This window comes from Takifugu rubripes, chromosome 20, assembly GCF_901000725.2.
Source record: "Takifugu rubripes chromosome 20, fTakRub1.2, whole genome shotgun sequence".
NCBI lineage: Eukaryota > Metazoa > Chordata > Actinopteri > Tetraodontiformes > Tetraodontidae > Takifugu > Takifugu rubripes.
The window spans coordinates 355,437-378,071 of record NC_042304.1 but is presented as its reverse complement, the minus strand read 5'-3'; the positions used below and the strand labels follow the sequence as shown (position 1 = coordinate 378,071).

At 45.4% G+C, this 22,635-nt stretch overlaps 1 protein-coding gene across 5 annotated transcripts in view; it reads right to left on the bottom strand.

Annotated features, from left to right (window-relative positions):
- Positions 1 to 2,883: 2,883 nt before the first annotated feature.
- ect2 (epithelial cell transforming 2) overlaps positions 2,884 to 22,635 on the bottom strand; it is a 28,245-nt gene continuing 8,493 nt past the window's right edge. For 2 of the 5 annotated variants that reach the window (XM_029828485.1, XM_011619947.2), the window contains 18 exons: positions 22,362 to 22,477; positions 22,012 to 22,074; positions 21,585 to 21,810; positions 21,331 to 21,516; positions 20,600 to 20,724; positions 18,882 to 19,001; positions 18,726 to 18,794; positions 17,633 to 17,743; positions 17,095 to 17,191; positions 16,864 to 16,945; positions 16,709 to 16,787; positions 14,807 to 14,926; positions 13,971 to 14,109; positions 13,651 to 13,805; positions 10,429 to 10,536; positions 8,544 to 8,666; positions 6,056 to 6,558; positions 2,884 to 3,708 (listed from right to left, as the gene is read on the bottom strand). In XM_029828485.1, the coding sequence (XP_029684345.1) occupies positions 6,088 to 6,558; positions 8,544 to 8,666; positions 10,429 to 10,536; positions 13,651 to 13,805; positions 13,971 to 14,109; positions 14,807 to 14,926; positions 16,709 to 16,787; positions 16,864 to 16,945; positions 17,095 to 17,191; positions 17,633 to 17,743; positions 18,726 to 18,794; positions 18,882 to 19,001; positions 20,600 to 20,724; positions 21,331 to 21,516; positions 21,585 to 21,810; positions 22,012 to 22,074; positions 22,362 to 22,477 (2,390 nt within the window). In that variant the 3' untranslated portion in view covers positions 2,884 to 3,708; positions 6,056 to 6,087. The remainder of the gene's footprint in view (positions 3,709 to 6,055; positions 6,559 to 8,543; positions 8,667 to 10,428; positions 10,537 to 13,650; positions 13,806 to 13,970; positions 14,110 to 14,806; positions 14,927 to 16,708; positions 16,788 to 16,863; positions 16,946 to 17,094; positions 17,192 to 17,632; positions 17,744 to 18,725; positions 18,795 to 18,881; positions 19,002 to 20,599; positions 20,725 to 21,330; positions 21,517 to 21,584; positions 21,811 to 22,011; positions 22,075 to 22,361; positions 22,478 to 22,635) is intronic. The other 3 variants (XM_011619949.2, XM_011619948.2, XM_011619950.2) reach the window with 3 other exon arrangements.

The following is a 22,635-nucleotide window of genomic DNA, read 5'->3' as shown; positions in this document are numbered from 1 at the left end:
GCAGAGTGGAGCTACAGCTCCTCAGACTCTACCTGGACAGGTAGGTTCCACGTGGGGAGCCACCACCTCCTGCTAGACTGATCCAGGAGTCCAGCATTGCTCAGTTGTGGCTGTGTAACAGTCCAAGAGGCTCAGGCGAGCAGCAAGGAAGCAGAGCAGTTTTAGGAGAACATTGTTCTGAGATGGCGGAAGCCTGGATTTTGGAGGAACAATCTGGAGCCACCGCAGGCAGACTCCAACATCAGCAATCATCAGGATTTGAACACACAATGGTGAAACAGGCCGTTTCTGGTGTTGGCCAACAGCTGTCAATGATCCCATCTATCAACTGGATAGTGTGCTGGATGCTGTGCTGGCCCAGGATGGACTGGAGAAGAAGAGCGGGAGCTCCACACTGCAACCCTCATGGATGGATGGCAATGACAGAGGTGATGCTGCTGGCTGGAGATGGGCTGCTGCATATTTGACACATGAAACTGAACTTTAATGTGAAAGAGATTAGCATTCCTCCACAGTCTCAGACGACTCACACATGAGCTGCTGCTTCAGAGGTACCAGGTGAAATCTGGAGAACAAGATCAGAGCTCAGCTACGGCTGTCAGGACAGTTTGGGCTCTGTTCTGGTTTCACTGACGAGTGATATTATTTTGGCCCACATGGGTTTGATATGTGGGTTAAAGATGTGTTGCTGGAGGTTTAGACCTGGCAGCCTCTTGTCCGTCATCACGGGTCCAGGCTGACTCACTGTCATTATTGCTAAGCTATAGAAGAATAGAAGAATCCAGAATACACTTAATGAAATGGGAGGTTCAGATCTTCGAACCTTTGGGCAAACATTTGGGAGGCGTTGGAGCCTCCTTCACCAGTTTATGTAAATATGCCTGGCTTTGCAGCTTCACCTCAAGGGCAGCAACAGAGCCTGCTGCCTTCAATATTCATCTACCAAACATCATCTTACATACATTAAGCTGCTTAACTTTTGTCAACAACCTCCTTTGATACAGTTTGCAAGAAAGGAAAATATTTAATTTAAATCTCTATTATGTTCCTAATTCATTTGTCCTGGTGAGGCAGAAAACTTGAAAGTGGGCTTCAGTGCCAGGTCCCTGAGGGACTGGGTGTACCATGAGAGCTGAAATTATGCACGCACACGCACACGCACACACACACGTGCACACAGTCATCCTATAAATGTGGGGAGCGTCAGTGAAGAGAACTGAAGGGAACGAATGCCCTCATCCTGTCATTGCTGCGCTAAAACACAGAAATGCCCGTGCTGCTCGCTGCCTTTCATGTCCTCTGGATTGAATAAACACTCAGCTTAGCGAAACATCAATAGCATTTTTAACCTTTTTAAGAGCTCACAAGTGGCTGCAAGCACTCAGCTCCACCAAACCATTTCTCTTCATTTGAGTCATCGATCCAGCAGCGCTAACATCTCTCTCCGTGTCTGCTACTTCATCTCTGTCTTCCTGTGAAGGCTATTTCATAAAATATTTGGGAGCCTAAAATTTAGCCGAAAAGGCTCAGAGAAGTTCCTGAGGAGAGGAATGTGTAAGCATGACCCCACACAGAGGGTTAATTTAGCAGGATGAATGAAGGAGCGGGCCCACCAAGGACTCATTCCATCGGTCCGTTCCTCTAAACCAAGAAGAAAAGACCTGGTGAGCTGGGGGTTACATGGGGGATGTATTTATTTAGTCATTTAAAATGACAGCTCGTCAAATTTATTGTATTGTCTCCATCAGATCATATAATCCCTTCAGGACAATTCTATCCTATTTAATGAATGATATTGAGGAACCATCAGAAGGAACGAATCAGCTCAGGACTCCATCCTGAGTTCTCTGCGTTCCTCTAAAGTTTAGAGGAACGCATCCCTTATTGGTGTCTGCTCTTTGTCCCACCTCCCACAGATGAAATCAACATTGGTATGCTCATTTAAATGTTAAATCAACACTGAGGGAACAAATTAAAAGAAGTGATTGTTTGTGGTGGAGCTGCAGCTCAGCCTGGTGAGCATCCAGCAGAGCTGGGAGGCTGCTGGAGCCCACCAGAAACAACAGCAGCCTCCCACACACAGATGTTGATGAGCTGATCTCTGATGGCCTGAGGACCAAAACATCTTCATCGGTTTTGTTTTGAGTCATCGCTGCTCAGCTCGATTGAAGTGAACGTCCTGCAGCATTAACTAAAGTTATCAACGTTAGTACTCACAGCTACACCAGCTAACTTTGGCACAAAGCTGGAACAACACACACCTTTTATTGTTCCAGTTTTATGGGACGATTCAAGAAACAGACAATTTACAAAGCTCTACTCTTGCCTTATGTTCTGTTTTTCATTTGCATTATTTTAGTTTTACATTGTGACGCACCTCCAGCAGCATTTCCTTGCTGTCACATGACCACAGCAGCATTGAGTTGACAGTTTTGGTGCAGCACGGTCAGAGCGGGCTGGACCTGAGCCTCACACAAGGGGCAAAACGCTGGAGAACCTTCACAACGACGATATTTTCACATTTCTGTGAAAAGTGGGCTGAAGGAGGAGTTCTGCAGCCATTCAGTCAGACTGCTTCTCCAAGGTTCTGTAATGCCTTTTAGCTCTTAAAGCCAACAGTTTGCTTTGAAGTGGAGGAAAAAGCAAACGTAAAAGGAGCCAATGTTGTGTGTGGAAAGATGCCTTTTCATTGTGGGTCTTCCCCAGTCTGGCCTTGTACAGCCCCACACCTCCTGGAGACTCAGATTATCTCCTAATGCTTTGGAGAGGTTGCAGAGCGGCTCTCTCCAGCTCCCGCCGTGACATGACTGCCAATATGGAAACGGACAGCCTCCACAATGGTGCCGAGTGTGAGCAGTAGCTTGTCGACCACCAAGGCAACACTTAAACGTTAGCAAAAGTTTATTTGTTTGAATATGGGCTATTGGACAGATGGAGGCAGCCATACAGACAATACACATACATATAAGAGCAACAAGAGAATTCAATGTCAAGTGAGTGAAGGAAACATCCCAATAAATGAGTAAAATGAACGTTTTCCCCATATGGAATAAGAATAATAAAGGTATACGTTTAAGTGCATTTAATAGAGATAAACAGAGGATTTCTAGAAAGTGTGAGACAATATGTAAAAACATAAATAACAAGAAAATCTGCTGGTAGAATAAATATGAACAGTGAGGAAGCACCGTTGTTAAACATTTACAGGCAGCCACATCATAAAAACAAGAGAAGAGCTGTTTTCTTCCTCTCACTCAAATCTCGTAGTGTAAAAGAGGAGCTTAAGGAAAGCTGAAAGGCTCCAATATTTCTGTCTGGAAGTTCACGACTCCAGTTAAATCAAGGGACCCAAGATTAGTCAGGATAGGATAGGACGGACACGGACACACACACGAACACACACACAGACACCTCTACCGGATCAATAAAAACACCTAAAATCAAAGCCGATTAATTGTGGATTACTGAATGATTATTGTCCATTCCAACAGCAAGTTCCAAGAGCAGTTTGAGCGTCCTTCATTTAAAGTCTGCCACCCAGCAGCAGTGGTCCAGGACGAAGAGTCGTCCTCAGAGATCAGCAGGGACAGAGTAAGGGGGAGGAGCCGCCGCTGCCTATCACAGGAGGTGGGTGGTGGAGCGGCTGAAGGTGTGGTACTTCCTCTCAAACACGGAGGACAGATTCATCATGGACGGAGACTGATGCACCTGCATCAAACAGAGAGGAAAGAGTGAGGAGAGGACACGTCGTAGGATTAGGTCCAAAACACCAACCTTCCTCTCAAATATGACTACGCACAAAAGAAGCTGGGCTGGAGGTGACACGACGGCAGTCAAAGACAAGACACAGACAGGACACAACACAGAAACAGAACCTCCTGCTGGACCATCCAGGACAGGGGGGAAGGGCTGAGAGGGAACAGCACGTGAAGAACAGCTGCTGAACTGGGACACACTGAACTCATACATAGACGTACTGGTGAACGACTGGGACCCAACCTCTCCCATACTGACAAAATGTCCATTCAGGACAGAAACTCAGGAGGATGATGAGTCCAGACACTTAAGTTAGACAACCATAGAGTGAGACAAGGGCACTGGTGTCAAACCTGAGTGGTAATACACCTGGAGACACACCTCCACATTTACCAGAAAGGAACCGCACACAGGTGAACAGGCTTTACACAGAGACACAACATGACAGAGAGACACAACAAAGACAACACAGAGACACACCGTGACAGAAACAACAGACACACCGTGACACAGAGACAGCACTGAGACACAATGTGACACAGAGACACAACATGACAGAGACACAACGTGACACAGAGACAAAACATAACAGAGGGACAACACTGAGACACAACGTGACACAGAGACAACACAGACACACCATGACAGAGACAACACAGAGACACACCATGACACAGAAACAAAAGAGAGACACACCCTGACACAGAGACAACACAAAGACACAACATGACACAGAGACAACACAGAGACACAACGTGACACAGAGACAAAACAGAGACACACTGTGACAGAGACAGTATGGGGCAGAGACAATAATGAGTGAAGAGAGACATGCTGTATTTTGTTCCTGTCGTCCAACAATTGTGGTCAGAGAATTCTGAAGTGTCCAGCCAGCATGAGTGTCCTTTATTCTGTCCACCTGTCAACAGGCTGCATATGAGCCAGCTGCAAGAAAAGACTGTCCAAATCTCCTTTATAACGAAGCTAAACGACCACAAAGTTACACCTTTCGCCCCCGTTTACAGGACTCCCAGTATACATGACTAGAAGCCCTAGATTGGGAGTCCTGTATACTGGGTTATACCGCTGACTACTGGTCTGGCATGCACACTGCAGCAGTTTTCCTTCCAGTGTTCTCATGGAAACGTGTGCCATCGTCGGAACTCCACATATCAAAGGAAAAGCTTGTGTGTTTTAGGTGAAACATGGTGTAAATGGGGCCTGAATCACACATCCCATCACACCGAAGCTTTGCCCCAGAGTCCGTCTGTGTGAACCACACATCTGCTCTCACCAGTGAACAATGGCCTTAATTACAAGGACGAGGTGCTGAAGGCAGAATGAATAAATCAACAGGCTGCAGACGCTGATGAATGGGTAAATTATTTCACTGGCAATATTCATAAAACATCTGGTCTGGGTTCATCTGTATGAACCGACATTTTGCCAGCAGTGATCCAGAATCTTCAGACATCTGTCAATAATCACTGCCTGGTTTCAAAGATCAACTGGTGGGGGGGGGGGGGGGGGCGCTCTGACACACATGGAGGCTTCTCCTTCCCCCACTGAAAGCTTCAACAGCTGTCACCTGGAGGCAACAAGCTGCTAATGTTAGCTATGATCCAAGCTTCCAGAGGATTAAGGTTAGCAGGTTGATGCAGCCATACAGACATGTTTATCTGCACTCTCACCATCACCACCTTGACCTCAGCCCCGTGTGGACCTCAACCAAGTCTTACTGCTCAAACAGTCCTTTCAAAGTAATGAGGACCAGGAAAATGTCCTCCCAGAATTTGAATATTTGGTTGTTAAATTTGCCACTGGTCAGTTCTGACGCTTTGGTTAGCTCAACCTCAGGTGTTGTGCATAAATACCTGGTTAAAACACCTGGATGACTGTGACTGACATGTGAAAAAAGTAGATACCCAGAAAAGTTCAGATCAGTTGAGTAGAGACCAACATTTGTGATGGATTTCATAAAAACAAGCATGTGCGCTGCTGAGGAGCAGCAGCAGTGAGTTCATCCTGCACCTCCCCATTAGTGACCCGTGTGACGCAGGATTTCCAAATCAACCCTTAAAATCTTCCCTTTGGTCAGACAGAGCTGGCACATTTCTCACTCTCTCCTCTAAAATGTGCAGTTTAAAGGTCAGCGGAAGAGCCCGATTAAGCAGGACAGCCTTTGGAACAGGGTTTCAGCTTCTAAGGAGTTGATTTGGGGAAAGCACCATATGTCCCATAAGCTCAAATGACACTGAAAAGATAAGCTAGTAGGTAGAGCACAATAGTGTTTGCTCACATCAGAATCCAGGGCTGAAGGTTGGAGGTGGCTTACAGCAATGTTTCCCTTTGAGGACTGTTCTTCACACCTCTGTGAGGGTCCACCTGCAGATTCCTGTAGACCAGCAACCTTGAATGGCACCCTCCAGAGGGGAGCTGGTGGCTGGACTTTGGCTGAGAGGGTTTGGAGGTTCGTAGAGGAGGAAGGTCGACGGACGTGGTGCTGGTCTGCTGGCAGGAGGACTGGCCTGACTGGGGCTTAGGAGGCACAGGTGAATTTGGAGCATTGTGGACAGATTGGCTCTCTTGGTTCTGGAGGCACTTGGTGGGCAGGACGCCTTGGCAGGATTCAGGGCCAGTTTTGGGGGTGGGGGGGGGGATTTGAGTTGGGCTGCAGGGGACACGCAAGGCAATGGGGACTCGGGGTCTGACGGGCGGATGGTCCAGAGAGTTGGAGCGCTGCACCACAGCACCGCTCTTGGTAGAATCACTCAAACTGAATGTCGAGGCAGAACGAGACATCTGAGGAGGGGGGGCACATGGAGCAGCCCAAGACAAAGATGGAAACAGACATGAGGAAGGTGTCAGAGCATCAGCATAAAGAGCCACATCAGGAGTTCAACCCACGTACAGCTCTACCCTGAGCCACACGAGCAGGAAGCAGCATCCGTCTCTACAGCTGCTGCCATGTTCAAAGCCAGCCTGATCACCTTTCACTCACTTAAATCGGTTTGCACAATGAAACCTTCCCAGTGCCAGTCAGAGGCCATGCTGAGAGAACTTGCCAAGCACTGACGATGCCAGCAACCTAAAGCTGATGTCTGGTCCGAATAGCCAATAATTCCCAACATGAATGGCTTATTCAACTTGGATTAAAATCAGCAGCATCACAAAGTCGAACCCTGGAGCCCCTGGATGGCGGAATCGAAAGACTTCAGAAAGACCCTGTTGCCACTTCTGAAGTATTTATCATTGTTTATAACACGCATTAGCAATTTCCTCCTGCTAATATAGAAACTCACAAATGACAGTGATGCCATTTATGAAAGTGCTGCAATTGTTCAGATTGAAGTTGGTTTTTAATGTCCCAAAGTCCTGATTTTTTTGTCGGTTTATTTTTTCAGCACCAATCTCATAATAATCCCACATGGGAAACAAGAAAATAGGGATTTATAGTGAAGCTGGAGTGTGATTTACACACGTTTCAGCCTCCTCTGTCACATTATATCTGCTTTCTCAGCATGAACTACAACATTTCCACTGGCAGAAATGTCTGCAGTGGTACCAAAGTGTGTTGCTAATGTTTCCCTGTAAAGAAGTGCATTTATATTTAAAGTATATAGTTTAACCTGGATGTTTCCAAAAATAGCTCAAGCCTCTTTAAATGACAGAATGCTTGTTGTTAATTTGGAGGACTGGATCCATTTAATTCTACCGCAGTCCCGATGAGTTCGGACACTCAAGCCTTCAGTTACAGTGTTGAGTCTATCTCAGATACTGCTCTACATCACTTATCCACATCTTCAATAATCAATCTGCTATTATTTATGTATCCATTTATCCCAATCGATAGCCATCAATCAGCTGCTGCTGCCGGTTCTTGCAAGAATAGCAACAATGCTATGTCCTAGCCCAAAACCTCAGTCCAACTTTTTAAATCTATAAAATGGCGACACTTTGGCTCGTCAGGTGCAGGAGCGCCTGTTCCAGAAGCTGCCTTCTCCAGATATCAACACCTACCTGTGACTTCAAGTCATTGATCACTCTGGACAATTATCACAACAGTCCTGGCATTTGCAACGAGAACTCAGCCACTGACTGGACCAAAGCGCTGATAAAAGGCTGAAGACTCAAAGATGCAACATGCTAAACAGCAGCCGTGGCCTGGCAGCCTGCTGCAAACATCAGCAGCTCCCCTCGTTGCCGTGTCTCCATCAGTCAGTGACGCACTCAAACATTTATGAGGAGCTTCCCCACATCAGTCTGACGCTGGCAGATAAACACGGAGATGTCCAAAGCAAATGAAAGGAAACTCAGACTTTGTAGCATATTGGTTATTCATAAATGAGACCCCTGGAAACACAGCATCACCTAATGAAACACACACACACAGGCTATGTTTGTGGTGAAATCAAAGGGGGGAAAAAAGGTTTCCTGATTGTCAGCGATGACTGAACAAAACAGCCAGCCGACAAAGAAACTTAATTAATTAGCTAGTGCTTATTGAGAATAAAGAAGAATATACCAATAACGGGAAAGGGAGTTAGGTTTTAATTTGATGTGACAAATATCATCCCATTCTGATGAAACCAATCTGAATTAATAACAGCAAATTAATTACAGTAAGAAGTGAACCAAAGCCCAAGCATCCCATATAGCTGAAGAGAAAGCACAGTTGTTGCCAAGGTAAAAATGAGAGGATATCACCTCCCAAACTCCCAGAAAGTCCACCTATTGTCATTGAAAGTGACTTGGCTGTGCTGCAGGACGGGTGAACACAGACTTACGGCCAACGTGGAGCTGCTTCCAGCGTGGTTCTCACAACCTTTCTCGTCTGGAGTGCAGCTGGCCATGAAGGCCCTCTGGATAGCTCGTTTTGGGGTCTTTGTGAAGGAAAACGCCCGTGTGACCTGAAACACACATACAGTCAGGATCAGCACATACTTCCGGGCCTGGCAGCCCAGGTGCAGCCACTCAAGTGAATGTAGGTTCTGTTTCTCACATACCTACATGTTGCTTTTTATTATTTATATTCAGTACGTTAAATCTGTTTTTTTCATTTCCACATTATTTGAATAGTCCAGAGGGTGCTGAAGGCATGGTTATGGTTTCCATAGATACAAAAACAATTCTGTGTTTAAATCGTCATTCTGGGATATTGAAGCAGTAATAAGAGCGATTTGAAGTTCATGTTATTAGCATGAGACAAGAAACAGGCTCTGAAGACTTGAAGTGTAGGAGTAGAATGGGGGGCCGAGCATTTAGCTACCAGGCCCCACTGCTATGGAACCAGCTCCCTGTCCAGGTACGGGAGGCTGACTCCATCGCTACTTTTAAGATCAGACTTAAAACCTACCTCTTTGAAAAAGCTTATTGTTACCAATTCTGTAGTTCCAGTTACCATTATAGACAGACAAATTATCATACTTAGGGGGTCGTCTAATCGTTAGGTCACATCTTAGCTATGCTGTTATAGGCCAAGGCTGCCGAGGTCTGGAAACATGATCACCTGACAGGCCTGTGTCACCCCACTGGGTCATGGTTTTCTCTCCTCTCCTTTCCTCCTCCTCATCAAGCAGACTAGTTACGCTGATTCCTGTGTAGTTTTTCTGCTTCCCCCCTCCCCCCTTCTCTATTCATTTACAGGTATCGCCGCCTTCGGAGCTGCATAATGACCTCCGGCCCCGCTGTATAAATAGTGTATTCTTGTGTGTGTTTCTGTGCTCTGTGCCTCTCCTCTCCTCTCCTCTTCCCCCTCCTCTCCTCTCTCTTTACCCAGCCGGCCATCAGCAGGAGGGTCCCCCTACATGAGCCTGGTGCTGCTCAAGGTTTCTTCCTGTTAAAGGGGAGTTTTTCCTTGCCACTGTTGCTTGTCTGGGGTTAGGCCCTGGGATTCTGGAAAGCGCCTTGAAACAATTTTGACTGTAAAAGACACTATATAAATAAAGATTTATTGATTTTGATTTGAAGTGCTATTAATCTTAACAGCTAAGTGTTTTTGATCAGATGAGGAGAGTGCTTTAACTTGGGTGGCCATTTGAAAAAGTCTAAAAAGATCAGAAATGAGAAAGAAAAGGAAACCTTGTGAAAATGACAGGGTTTCTTTTTAACCTTTCCAGGATGGCTGCTCTCACATACTCCCTCAACGTTATCTTGAAGCAGCTTTAAAATTAGATTTATAATTTTTCTTCTTCCACATGCAATTCGACAACGTCACATAACCTTATCTGTTTTTCCAAAGAGTCTTTCACACAGCATCATATTTCCTGTCTGTTAAAGCTGGAGCTGGAGTTCATCCAGAGAGAGCTCTGGATGAACCAGAAAGCAAAGGAAACAGGACCTAATGCAGCTTTGGATCCTGACCTGTTGTCTAAAAGCTGCACCAAAGCCAAACCGCCTCTGTGGACAATGTTTTTGTGCAGTCGTGCATAAAAAGATTTGATTTGTAGCCCTCATCAGGGCTTGGACTTCCTGCGGGTGTGAACTAACGTAGTGTCCACACGAGGATTGTTGTCTGGATGCTGACAATAATAGATGAGATGCAGTATTCTTTTCCTTTTCTTTTACTGAAGACAAAATCAAAGGCTACGACTCCATCGCCCACTTCTGTTTAGTCAATGGCAGTCAGAGCTCCATTCTAGGGCAACTGATGCTGAAAGGTCTCATTATTACCTTTTTGGAGGTCTTCTTGATGGCCCGAGAGGCTTTGCTCAGCGTGCTGTCCATATCCTTGGTGCTGACCTGGACTGAGTCTGGCTCTGTACACTGAATCAGGTTCTCCTGGTTATAAAACACAAATATCACTGCCTCAAAATCAATAGAGTAAAACCTGAGCCAAAGGTAGCAAGCAGCTCATGAAATCAATAGCAACACATTATTCTGCTGCTGTCAAAACAGTAGCAAGGTGAGGGACGTGTCACAACAATAAAATCTGATCCCCAAAACAGATAAAATACACAAATTGCCAGCAAATAGTGTGTTAATGAGCGGCGCTCTATCCACTTGGTAGTCTCGCTGCACAGCGAGCCAGAGAAGACAGCAGGACGAGAGGACCTGCAGGCTGTCCAGCAGTTGGAGACCAACAGCGCTCCCTGCTGGCGGATCAACAACAGCGTCTTCAGCATTCAACCATCCTGATCAGTATCAAAGCAGGCGAGCTTCCGTTAATCCTCCCCATGGATGGAAAAGAATGAAACCTCCAGCAGATGGATAACAGCCAGCTCTGACTTGATTAGCCAATCTCAGGTAAAACAAGCTGGTTCGGGTCAATGACACCCACCCCCGGGTTGGGGATTTTCAAATACTATTTTCAATACCCCAAATACTGGCAATTTAGGCATTACATACATTTATGACCTTTTATGGGATCAGAATCATGTTTATGTCCCGAGTACACACACACAGACACACACGGCTGGTGGCTTAACAGTAGAAAAATAGTACAAAAACAGTAAACAAGAGTTGATTAGTGATGTCCTGAGTGATAAACTCGTCCTGGTGTCGGGTTGTGCTGCTGTACCCCTCACACAATGGAGGGTCCAGAGTGTGATGGTTCAACAGTGATATCCTGACTTTGGTCACCGATTGAAGACAGTCCTGATTGTTCTCAGTCTGTCTGTCCTGGCTGAGCCAAACTGGACAATCAGAGACGTGCAGAGACCCAACTGACTGGCTGCAGAGAAGTAGGGTTGGGACCTGGTTGACGACCAATTTACAGCAGGTCCTGGGAGAGGGGGTTCTCAGGGACCTGAAGGTGTCCACAGTGTCCTCACACCCTGTTGTTGAGGACAGTGATGGGGCAGAGCTGAGCAGTTTCTCCTGGTCCGCTATCGTCTCTACTGTCCTGGCCGGGTTCTGCTCCAGGTTGGTGAGTGTCAGGAGTCTGACGGGTCTCTTGGAGTAGAGGGAGAAGATCTCACATCCTTGGGGGGCACCAACACTGACTGACCGGGTATAGGAAGTGCTCTTCTCTCCTGTCAGTCAGCAAGGTTGTGATCCACCGATAGGAGGAGTCTGGGACTGTGATCCGGGTCAGTTTGGAGTGGAGCACCTCTACGATTGATCCCTCTTTATTTAGAACAAAGAATCTTGAAATTCCAGGTGTACTCCTTTGATCAGGATCACACCACAAAGAGAAGCGATTGACGACGTTACGTTGTCCATAAGAACCGCCAAAACCCTGAAGTGGACATTTCAAAGACACTTTCATGACTTTGAAGGAAAACACTCAAGAGAAGCAGTCGCGCACGAGTAAAGCTTGTCAGCCTAACGTCGTTTTGTTGCCCGAGTCAACAACACTCAACAGCAATGGAAGTACAAGAGTAGTTACAGAGCAGAGAAGCCCAGAGGTCCCAGTTAGGCCTGGCAGCAGCTGCAGAAGCCAGTCTGGAGGTCACTGGGTGGGTTGCTCTGCTTCAGAACTCATCCTCCTCAGAAACCAAGCTGTGTTTGAATCTGCTAAAGGTCTTCCTCCACTCACAGCATCAGGAGGACACAGACAGGAGATAGTGGGTCATCAAATGTCTCCAATAATCGCCAAAAACCAAAAGACAATATAAATGGCAGGAAGGACTCAAAAGATCTATAGCTGCAGAAAAATAAGCTGCTCCAGCTTTTTTAACTGGAAAAGTGGTTTCTTCACAGAAAGGCCATCAACAATAGCTTTGGCTAATGTCATCTCATCTTTTTAGAAAGAGCATGGAGGTCCAAAACAGACCAGGGGTCTGTTGACGTCCATGTCATCAATCAACTTGTTTCTGTCAATGCTGGAAAATTTACAGTTACTGAGAATTTATTATTCCTGGATTCAAATTTAGCACAGGAAAATGACCGAAAGCTCCAATTCTGAACATTTTCATTCTCAAAGTGAGATAAGCAAGCAAGCAGTCTTGGCCCGGTTGGTAACAATGAGATCTCCATCATTCAGCTGGAAAAGCTGTCCTTTCAGACCTAATTCTGGGTTGAGGAGAAGGCAGCTCTGCACAATGACTGACTCACACTCAGCTGTCGCCAAGTCAGCTGAAGCAACACATCAGAAGCACCGCTAGAAGCCACAGGGGCATCGGATCCCGCTGTCAACCAGCCCAAACCTCAGGCTGAGAGCTGGAAAGGCCGCAGCAGAAAGACAGACGATGAGCCACAGAGATGGCGTCTCAATATCACACAGCTAATACCGTGACTGCATTCCCAAAATAGTCACTGGGACCACATGCCCAGAAAATACAGGCAGCTTGGAAGCAGCATCCAGTATAGTGAGGTGATTGGAAATGGAAGCGGCAGTTTTTTCTGCAAAACCAACCCACTGAAAGATGATGAAGGGTTTTTACTGGAGTTGTAACATTAAATGAAGGCACCTTTGCTATTGTAACTGTCATCATCGCCATTCTCCACCATAAACGCTAATTCAATAAAGATTATTAACTGGAATGAGATTAAATCATAACTGGATAAAACACCCAACTGCTGCAGGAGCCAGATACTCTCAGCTCATTCTGAGGGTTACAACACTCTAAACAGAAGCAGATGTGATGACATGAATGGCACAGGCATGATGGAAGTCTTTACACTTCTACACGTATACAGGGAGGCGTTCCCAGTGCTCCGTTCCCCTTTCAGAACAGTCCTCCCCCAGAAATGTTGGGATTTACTGGCCAAATAGGTCGGCGGTTCAGGTGGTTCGTTAGGGCTAAAGAGTCGTGTTGCTGCGCAAGCGTGTCGGTCGCACTCACACGAACCAAGGAATCCAGACTTTAGGGGGAAGCATCATGGTCTGGCCTGGTGTGGTGGGTGTGTGTGTGTTTCAGATTCAGGGTTAATTTAGGGTGAGGGTCATTCGGTCAGTTCTGATGTTTGGATTCTGGGGAAGTTATGGAGTTTTTGCGTGTTTGAACTTACTGCATCAGCTCTGCAGATGGTGTTGGCAACGTGGCGGCAGAGAGTCCGCAGCCAGGCACTCTTAACTGTTTCCTCTCCAGTCAGCTGGAAGCTGAACAGCAAGTTCTCCTGTTCAGTTGGAGGACGAACCACCAAAGCAAAAGCATTCACACACTCTGGAAAAGAGGCCACAATAGCAAATATATAAAACCTCCCTCATTCATCCTCATCAGGGTGTATGAAGCCTTTTGGAGTTGCTCCAGTTAAACTGTCTTGTAGAAACTTGTCATGGAACACTTGTAGTAACCTGTTTTCACATGTAAATGCTCTCATTCCATCACCTTCTGTGTCCTGCAGATCCAGAACACGTCGGATTTGTGATAACGGCATCAGTGCGATGTGTTTGAGCGAAGGCGGAGGTCTCGTTTGTCCCATAGGACTCTTGAACGTATTGATCACCTTGTGGCGCTTTCGTGCAATCTGCCAAGACACAAAATCAAAGAGCAGGCAGCTATAAATATTCCTAAATGACCCAAGTGCAAGTTCTTGCAGCATGTATGCAAATGTATTTGTACATAACATTTAGATTCTTCAATATGATAAAATCTGAGTCCATCTGCACGACACTTTAGCAGCTTCCTGCAGAGGTTTAGGTGCAGCATAACTTCAGCCCAACTGGCTGTTACTGCTGTGGAGTGACACGTGTTATGTTTCATCTGTCTAACAGCCATTATTTATACAAGACAGACAAATATATTATAGAGAATATTCACAGAAGCTGGGTTAACTGAATAAGAGGTGTCATTTTTTACATCATCAGCATAATTAACAGTTATATATTAAATGTAGATATATTAAACATGTCAAAAAAATTTAGCTAAATAAGAACCATTCATTAATTGTGTGACCAACTTCATGTCAAACAACCTAAATAAACAGCAGAATAATTGCAGCCCCGCTAACTTCCCTCACTGTTGGAAGGAGCTCCAGCCGCTGGTCCTGCTCAACAAACTCATTTACTCGTTGATGCAGGTTAACAGGCGGGTGTACAACGAGCCACTTAATGGTGATGCTGATTATTTAGTATGAAAATACCATAGTGCCGCAGTACATTAACATATCTGCCGTCAGGGGTATAATAACTGCTGGGTTATGACGCCAAGTGTCCAACTGTCACCTCGAGGCAGTCATTGAAGAGGAAGAGGGTGACATTTTCACCGCGGTCACATGGCTGGTCACCCAGGGCAATGGTTTCAACCCGGTATACCAGGCTACGATGGGAGGACAACAGATTAGCCTGCAGAGAGAAATGGAGGGGGGGGGGGGGACAAGCAGAGCGAGTGAGAAATTTTTTAAATTTTTCTTCTGACCTACAAGGTCCTCAGAGGCCTAGCTCCATCCTACCTGGAGGAGCTAGTGACACCTTATCACCCCAATAGACCGCTCCGCTCTTAGAATGCTGGTCTACTTGTGGTCCCCAGAGTCTCTAGGGGCAGAATGGGGGGCTGAGCATTTAGCTACCAGGCTCCCCTGCTGTGAAACCAGCTCCCTGTCCAGGTACGGAAGGCTGACTCCATCTCTACTTTTAAGACTAGGCTTAAAACCTACCTCTGTTACCCCACTGGGTCATCCTCTCCTCACCAAGTAGACCAGTGATGTTATTTCGTGTGTAGTTTTTCTGCCCCCCCCCTCCCTTTCTGTATTCACCTACAGGTATCGCCTGTACTGCCTTCATCGCTGACCTCCGACCCCGCTGACCCACTCAACTCGACTCCACCGGCAGCTTATTTTAATTAGTATAATGTATTTCTATGTTCTACCTATTCTCTCCTCTACCTGTCCTCCCCCTTCTCTTCCCAGCCGGCCATCAGCAGGAGGGTCCCCCTATATGAGCCTGGTCCTGCTCAATCTTTCTTCCTGTTAAAGGGGAGTTTTTCCTTGCCACTGTTGCTTGTTGGGGGTCAGGCCCTGGGATTCTGTAAAGCACCTGGAAATAATTTTGACTGCACTACAAAGATGGCGTCGGTCACGTGCTTGGGCCCAAAAAAACTTTTCCATAGGCTGACATGGTGAAAGAGACGGCTATAACTTAGAAAATGAATGGCTTGTTTTCACATAAACCTACTAGTAAGGACTTTTCATTTGTCTTATTCAAATCATTGTTTGTGCTCCCTTCTTCAAATAATTTTTTTAATCCAAGTTCCTGCGTATTATTTTCACCAGTGTGACCACGCATGAGAGCAACGGGACCGAGCCTGGCTGCATGTTCACGTCTCTACCATGTGTTGTTGTTACAAATGCATTTCACAAATGTAACTATGTCCTTTTAATCATTGTCACTGTAATTGAGGAGGATAATTAATAATTGCGTTCATCGTTTAAAACCAACCAGCTGGCCAGCCAAGAAGTGGAATTCTCTTTAATACATCCCTTGCATCTGTTCAGTATTATAGGGAAACATTAAATTGGTCACTTTAACTGCACGTTAATTTTGCGTAACTTAATTAACATTAAATTAATTAACAGTCAATATCAGCAATATGCTGCTCGGACTTTGGTAAAGATATTCAGAGATTCGGCATTAACTGCTGAATAACATAGAAGACCTCATCTTAATTGTTGCAATAACTACAAGCTGATTTTTTGTTCAACAGATTAACAGCTCAAACAAAAGCACATTGCTGTCTGATATTACCGTAGTTCTCTTGTTGGGGTTTTGTTAAATTATTATATGGTTTATATTATAATATACCTGACCACTCACTCCATTTACAGCAGCTCGGCCACAATCGGCCAGCGATCAAGCTCATGAACGCGCAGCTACAGCCACAGAAACTGCCGAGTGAGGAGAGTGAGCGGTAGCTCGCCGAGCTTTTTGGAAACACTTCTGCGCAATCTCGGCCTCTCTGGGGCTACAGAGTGTGTGGTAGCATTTGTCTCAGATCTGGAATCTGAGTGCTTTTTGCTTCATTCGCCAAACTGCGCAACTTTCATAGGAATGAACGAAGGCTCCGCCCCCAACCCGGGATCAGTTCTCTTGATAGACCCATGTGTCACTGCATAACATGAATTCACTTACAGGACAGCCGTCAACTTCATACACCACATCAAAGATCTGCTTCTGACCTTCTGTCTTCCTCTTGTCCTCATTAATGTGACTGAGGAGCACAAACATGTCAATTAGATACATTGGGCCATATATGCACAGGGTCCTGGTCCAGCTTGAATACTCACGTCATGACCTCCTTCAGGGACTCGATGGCTTTTTCTAGTGTCATCTTGTCTGGGTTGTCATCTGATGTGTGCTTTTTAATATCTGAAATTGGAGAAAAATAATTACAAATTATACTTGAACAGTTGCTTAAGAAGGAAGATGTGAAAGTGAGAAGATTCACATGAAAGGAGCAAGAAGAAAAGGACCTAAAGGTTGTAAGGCATGTCAGTCGATGTGTGCACGTGCTGTACCATTAAGGAGGAGGGCCACGCTGGGGAGCCTCTGTACTGGTCTGATCAACAGCTCGACCAGTGTCTGCCTTCCACAGTCCGGTTTGGCCTGGTTGATCTACAGGTCAAAGAGAGAACATGTGCCATGTTTACCTGCTGCTACGTCACTACAAAGATGTTACAGTTGCATGTCAAAATGGAATTCAAGCTTTCAAACTGCCCACAACTCAAGCAATTTAGCCAAAGGCTTTTCCAAATTTCTCAACATTTACAACATTCAAGCACAATTAAGTGAGGCCAACAAAATAAAAACTGAACTGATCACGTTAATGTAGCACGAAGACGTGTAGAAAGGATAAAAAGCAGGATTTGACCTAAAAAAAAATGAGAATTTGATATTCAGAAGCTGAGCTGCTTCATGTTTTGCATTTTCAGTCTGATTAAAACACACGTACAACTAAGCAATTGACACTTAAAATTCTACTTTTTGAACCAAGGGGTGGAAATAATCATCATCCCAAAAACAGGTTGTGTATTTACTGAGGGAAATAAAACATACCTTGAGGAAAGCATGGAAACGTGGTTTCTGTTTCTCACATCGAGTGATGGTCTCCTTACTCATTTCAAAGAAGTTGACAAAAGGTGGGTAGGCCTTCACCAACTCTTTAGACTGGGAAGAAGATGAAGAGGGAGGCAAGTCAGAGACAGCAGGAATGGATTCAGGCAGTACCTGATAGGACCTGAACCGGTTGGGGTATATCCTTTCACAGAATCGTTGCTACATTTCTTTGGTGAGTCTGGACCCCAGGGCCACACCTGCTGCGTCCGGCTCCATCACAGCTGCGCCTATCTTGATCTCTGAAGAGACACCCAGTTCTTACGCTCCAGACGAGCACGTTGAGCACCGACAATGAATGAGGACAGGTGGTGATAATCATACAGACAGAACATCTGTACCGACTCACAAGTAATGGTGTCTCCTCCCTCTCACAGGCAACAGAAAACCCTGGCAAAAACTTGTTGGATTTCAGGCTTTTCATTGTGAGCCCAAGGCATTAATAAGCCTGGATAGACTGTAATAGACTGTCCATCCTCCTAAACAATACCAATCACAGCTTTAGTGCTTGCTCGCTTGCTTGCTCTCACTGCATTTCACTAAAATGCAGTGGGTGCAGCGCATCAACTAATAATTGCAAATGTATCAGATTTTAATGAATTTCAGTCATTTCCTGCTCTTGCAAGTAGGTCATGTTGACAGTCGTGTGAGACAGGATGCAGCAGTGCTGCAGGGCTTGTGTCCCAGGGGTCAGTGTTGTGATGTTGACAGAACGTCACCTTGATGGGCTGAAATACTAGAAAGTGCAGGTTGATACTTGGAATGGAGTGTTGACCTTCATCCTGGGTGACATTCAACCTGTTCATTTCTCAATAGATCAACAAGGAAGCAGCTGACCTACTTTGAAATCTTATTTATTGTTTCAGCAGGTCTAATAATTGAGCTCAACTCTGAGGGCATGATCTCAAATAAACAGTAAAGATGTGGCATATGGCTATAAATTCACACAACTACTTAACTTCTATTTGATCAAATGAGTGACATTATTTATAATGTGATCGTCATCGGGAGCCGTGATTGAACAGCTGGAACTTACATAGTTGAGAATGATGTTTCCCACACTTCTCTCGTCCGACCAGTCCGTCAGGAGGTCCTCCAGGTCGCTCTGATATAAGACAAGAGTTCAACACTAAACACTGAAGGTTGGTCAAAGCACTAAATGTCAAGACTGAAAGTGCTTCACACTGAGCACCTTTATTCTGGTGTGAACTTCGTAGATGTCTGGGATGCTGCCAAATATGGTCTTGATTTCTTCTTGGGCCAAAATGGGGCCCCCCACCTGCCCCTCCTTCTCCAGTGGAAACTTGAAAAGCTTTAAAATGAGGCAGACATCGGCAAGTTCACAAACATGGAAAGAACAATAATTTCTGCAGGGAGAAGAAGCTAAAATAAAGTCAGGTAACCAGCAAAAGCTTTCTTTATCCAGGCCATGCCCAGAGAACCACTCTGATCACCAATGGAACTTCTGAGGCTCCTGAATCATCACATCTAATCACAACAACCTTGTGAATGTTCTTATGCAAAAGTTATAAACTAGATAATCTGTCACAAAAGAAAAGCACAAACCAGGAGGTGGGATGAGGTGCTTCAAGGTCATATAATGTCCTTTCCACACAGTCATCCTACACCAACAGGGGTTACACCGGCCAGGCATAACATGATGAGCCCCTGTCCCCCTGCTGTCCCACTGACCCGTCGGGGCATGGACACCCCCAGACCCCTGGAGGGGTGCTGTGGGATCTGGCACCAGATCCTTCAACACCAGTAAATTGGAGCCGACATGTTCAGAACATCCCACAGATGATTGACTCGATTGAGATGTGGGGAGTTTGGAGGTCGACCTCACTGTTGCGGTCTTCAAACATTTCTGAATCGTTTCTGCTCCGTGGCAGGAAGCACCATCCTGCTGAGCATGAGCCTGTCAGAGCTCGTTAGAATCCGGACAAATGAATCAGTCAGTGAATTAGGTGAGATGTAGTGAGACAGTGTGGTGTGGCGAGACAGAAGTAGAGTTAATGATAGGAGAGAGACTTTCTTCAGTTTTCAAAGACTCTCCCAACCTAATTTAAGACCGGAGTTAATGGGAAGCGAGCAGAGTTGTGGAAGCGGCCGGTCATTTTACAGAGCCGAATCATTTAATGTTCTAAAATGATCTGTGAGGAAGGAGAGGTTACAAAAGGATGTTTCATGTTTGCAGGACGTTCTGAGTGACAGGGATTTATACGGCTAATCTTGGGGGCGGTCTTATCGCCAGCAGTAAAGGTGGAAAGACCCAAGCCTTGAGGGGGCGTGTCTAACACCTGTCGACATCACAACTATAAATACACGTAAGGAGGCTGGTGTGACGGCTCCTTCAACCATATTGGACAGACAGCACCCGATTCCAAAAACTCAGGGGATCTGCACACACAACCTTACATGTGAAAATCTTTTTTAAAAGAAAAGTGCATTTTGCAAACTATTCGGCTGCCACAAAAATAATTGAATCGACTATCTTTTGATAAATTATCTCTAAAGGAACATACTAGCCAAAATAAAAAGCAAGCAATTGACGTGCAAAACTGTCTGTAAATCAAAAGGATGAAAGGGCAGTAGGGGATACATCACTTATATTTCATACATCCTCTCGAAGAGTATGAATACATTAAAACATAACTAAATTACAAACGTATCCTCTGCAATAGACGGTGTACGTGCACGTGTAGCCAGTGTGTCAATTCCTGCACTTCTAGAACATTTGTTCACACTTTTCTAAGCACCAGAATCGACCCCTCAGACCTTAGCTGTGACTGACAACTGAACAAAGAAAGCAGGGAGAGAGACACACAGACAGGGGGCGGGGGAGATGGCATGAGGGAGAGAGGGAGGGAAGGGGAGAGAGAGAGAAAGGGGGAGGGGGGAGCACTGTACCTGGAGGATGGTGTTTAAAATGCCCACATAGTTGCTCTCAGTCTGGTAGAGCTCCTTGGAGACCTGCCATCTGGCTGACTGCTTTGACACAATGGGTGCTGAACTCTTGGAGGGTCTAGAACTCTCTAAAGGAAAAGGGGAGGAATGAAGGGCAAAATAGTGCACATGAACAGAGCCAGGCCAGTTTGATCTACCAACCCTAATAGAACAAGTGGTCAACATTTTAATTTTCAAAGTAGAAGACTAGTTACAGGGCTGAGTTCATAAAAAAAACACATAAACTGCTCTATCATTTCAAAATTAAACCTAAATTGCAGTCCTCCTTGCACTCCCCTTCCCCGAGTATGTATATATCTTTTTTTAAATAAAGCCTCTTTGGGGTCATTTCCAGACAATTGATCGGAGGGAACATTGAAGCGGCGGTCAGGAGATAAGCTGCACACAAAAACAACAATGGCTGCAGCAACGTTCATTTGCTGGGATGAGAGGCTACATAAAGAAGACAGGTTCATATTAATACGCCCAAACAGCACAGATTAAAAAAGTAGCAAATATATATATATATTTGTCAGTATTAAGGGGCCTTTCTGCATGTTTTGCGTGTCCCTGTGGTACAAAGCAGATTTAGTTTTGTGGTCAAATAGGAAGCACAGGCTCTTTCATTGCTCCAACCAGGTTTGATTTTATTTTAAACATTAGCCTAGTGCTCTTGCTCCTCAAGCAAACCTGACCTGTCGAGGTTCCTGGTTGCTGCTCCTTGGCTGTATGTGAAAAGGAGCTTGTGCTTGGTATGGAACACCTTTTCCTTCTCTCTTCTCTAAGGGTCAAACTTCGCCTTTCCCTGGACTTCCTCCTTTTCCTAATACTGCGAGGACAATCATGTCCTTTGCTATCTGAATTCTTCATTTCTCTATCTTCTGGAATAAAGATGCATTTGTGGTTATTTTTTCCCCCATATAGAACAAGGAAAACCTGTCTGTTTTACCTGAAATGGCCTTGCATGTCTCAGGGGTGTTTGAAATGTCCAGCAGGGACATCACAGACAAATTGTGCTCTGCTGATGGTCTTTTGCGTGGGGGTGGGAAGGGTGAGATCTCCGTCTCCTTGGTGAGTTGGGCCAGCGTGTCCTTCAGACGCCGGCGTTTACGGTTGCTGTTCGGCGTGGTGAGAGACAACAGGGACACGGCTTTCTTCATAGCTGGGCTGTCATTCTGAGGAGAAGAGTGGGACAGCTTGACAGCATTAACTCAGGGGGTCATTTCTGTGAACTTCACCAGATTCAAGCAGTCATACATCCTCAGCTAAGAAACAATCCATTCCATTACATTGTAAAATACAGTAAACGTGAGACAACCGGTGCGTTTGATGCCATACAGGATTAAAAGTGGGATAATGAGAACTAGAGAAGTCACCTTTTCATAGAGGTACATTGACTCTCCAGCCCGAGCGTCCATCTGAATGCTTCCCCAGAACCACTATTTAGAAACAGGAAAAACAATAACTGAACCCTGAAAGAAAGCATCAAATGCAGAACAATTCTGGGCTAACTTCCATTTCATTCAAAAAGGGACAGGGGACAGCCCAAATATGAATGTCACCATTTGATTCATCGTACCAGATTATAGCTCAAAGCTAATCCACATCTGCAGCCACTCAGCAGGTCAGAAAATACAATCCATGAATCCATAATAGAATATTGGAAAGTTCTATTGTAGACTATCAAAGTTAAGCGGTAGTGGCAAATGAAGACCTCCAGACTCACCTCCTGTTTGACAGCAAAGAGCTTCCTGCTGGGAAAGATTGGGAGCTCTTTCACAGAATTCTCTTCTACTACCATGTGTGTGCACCGTTCATCTCCAACCTCAAGATAACTGCCCCCTGACAGACGGAACATACAGGAACAATGAGTCAACGGTCATTTGGTTTTACTACAAAGGTCTTTGAGGTGCTCTTAATGAGGACTGGCTTGACACTCACACAGCTCACAAATCTTCAGTTTGTGGACCGAAAAGTGCTTCTAAAATGTGGAGCCGATT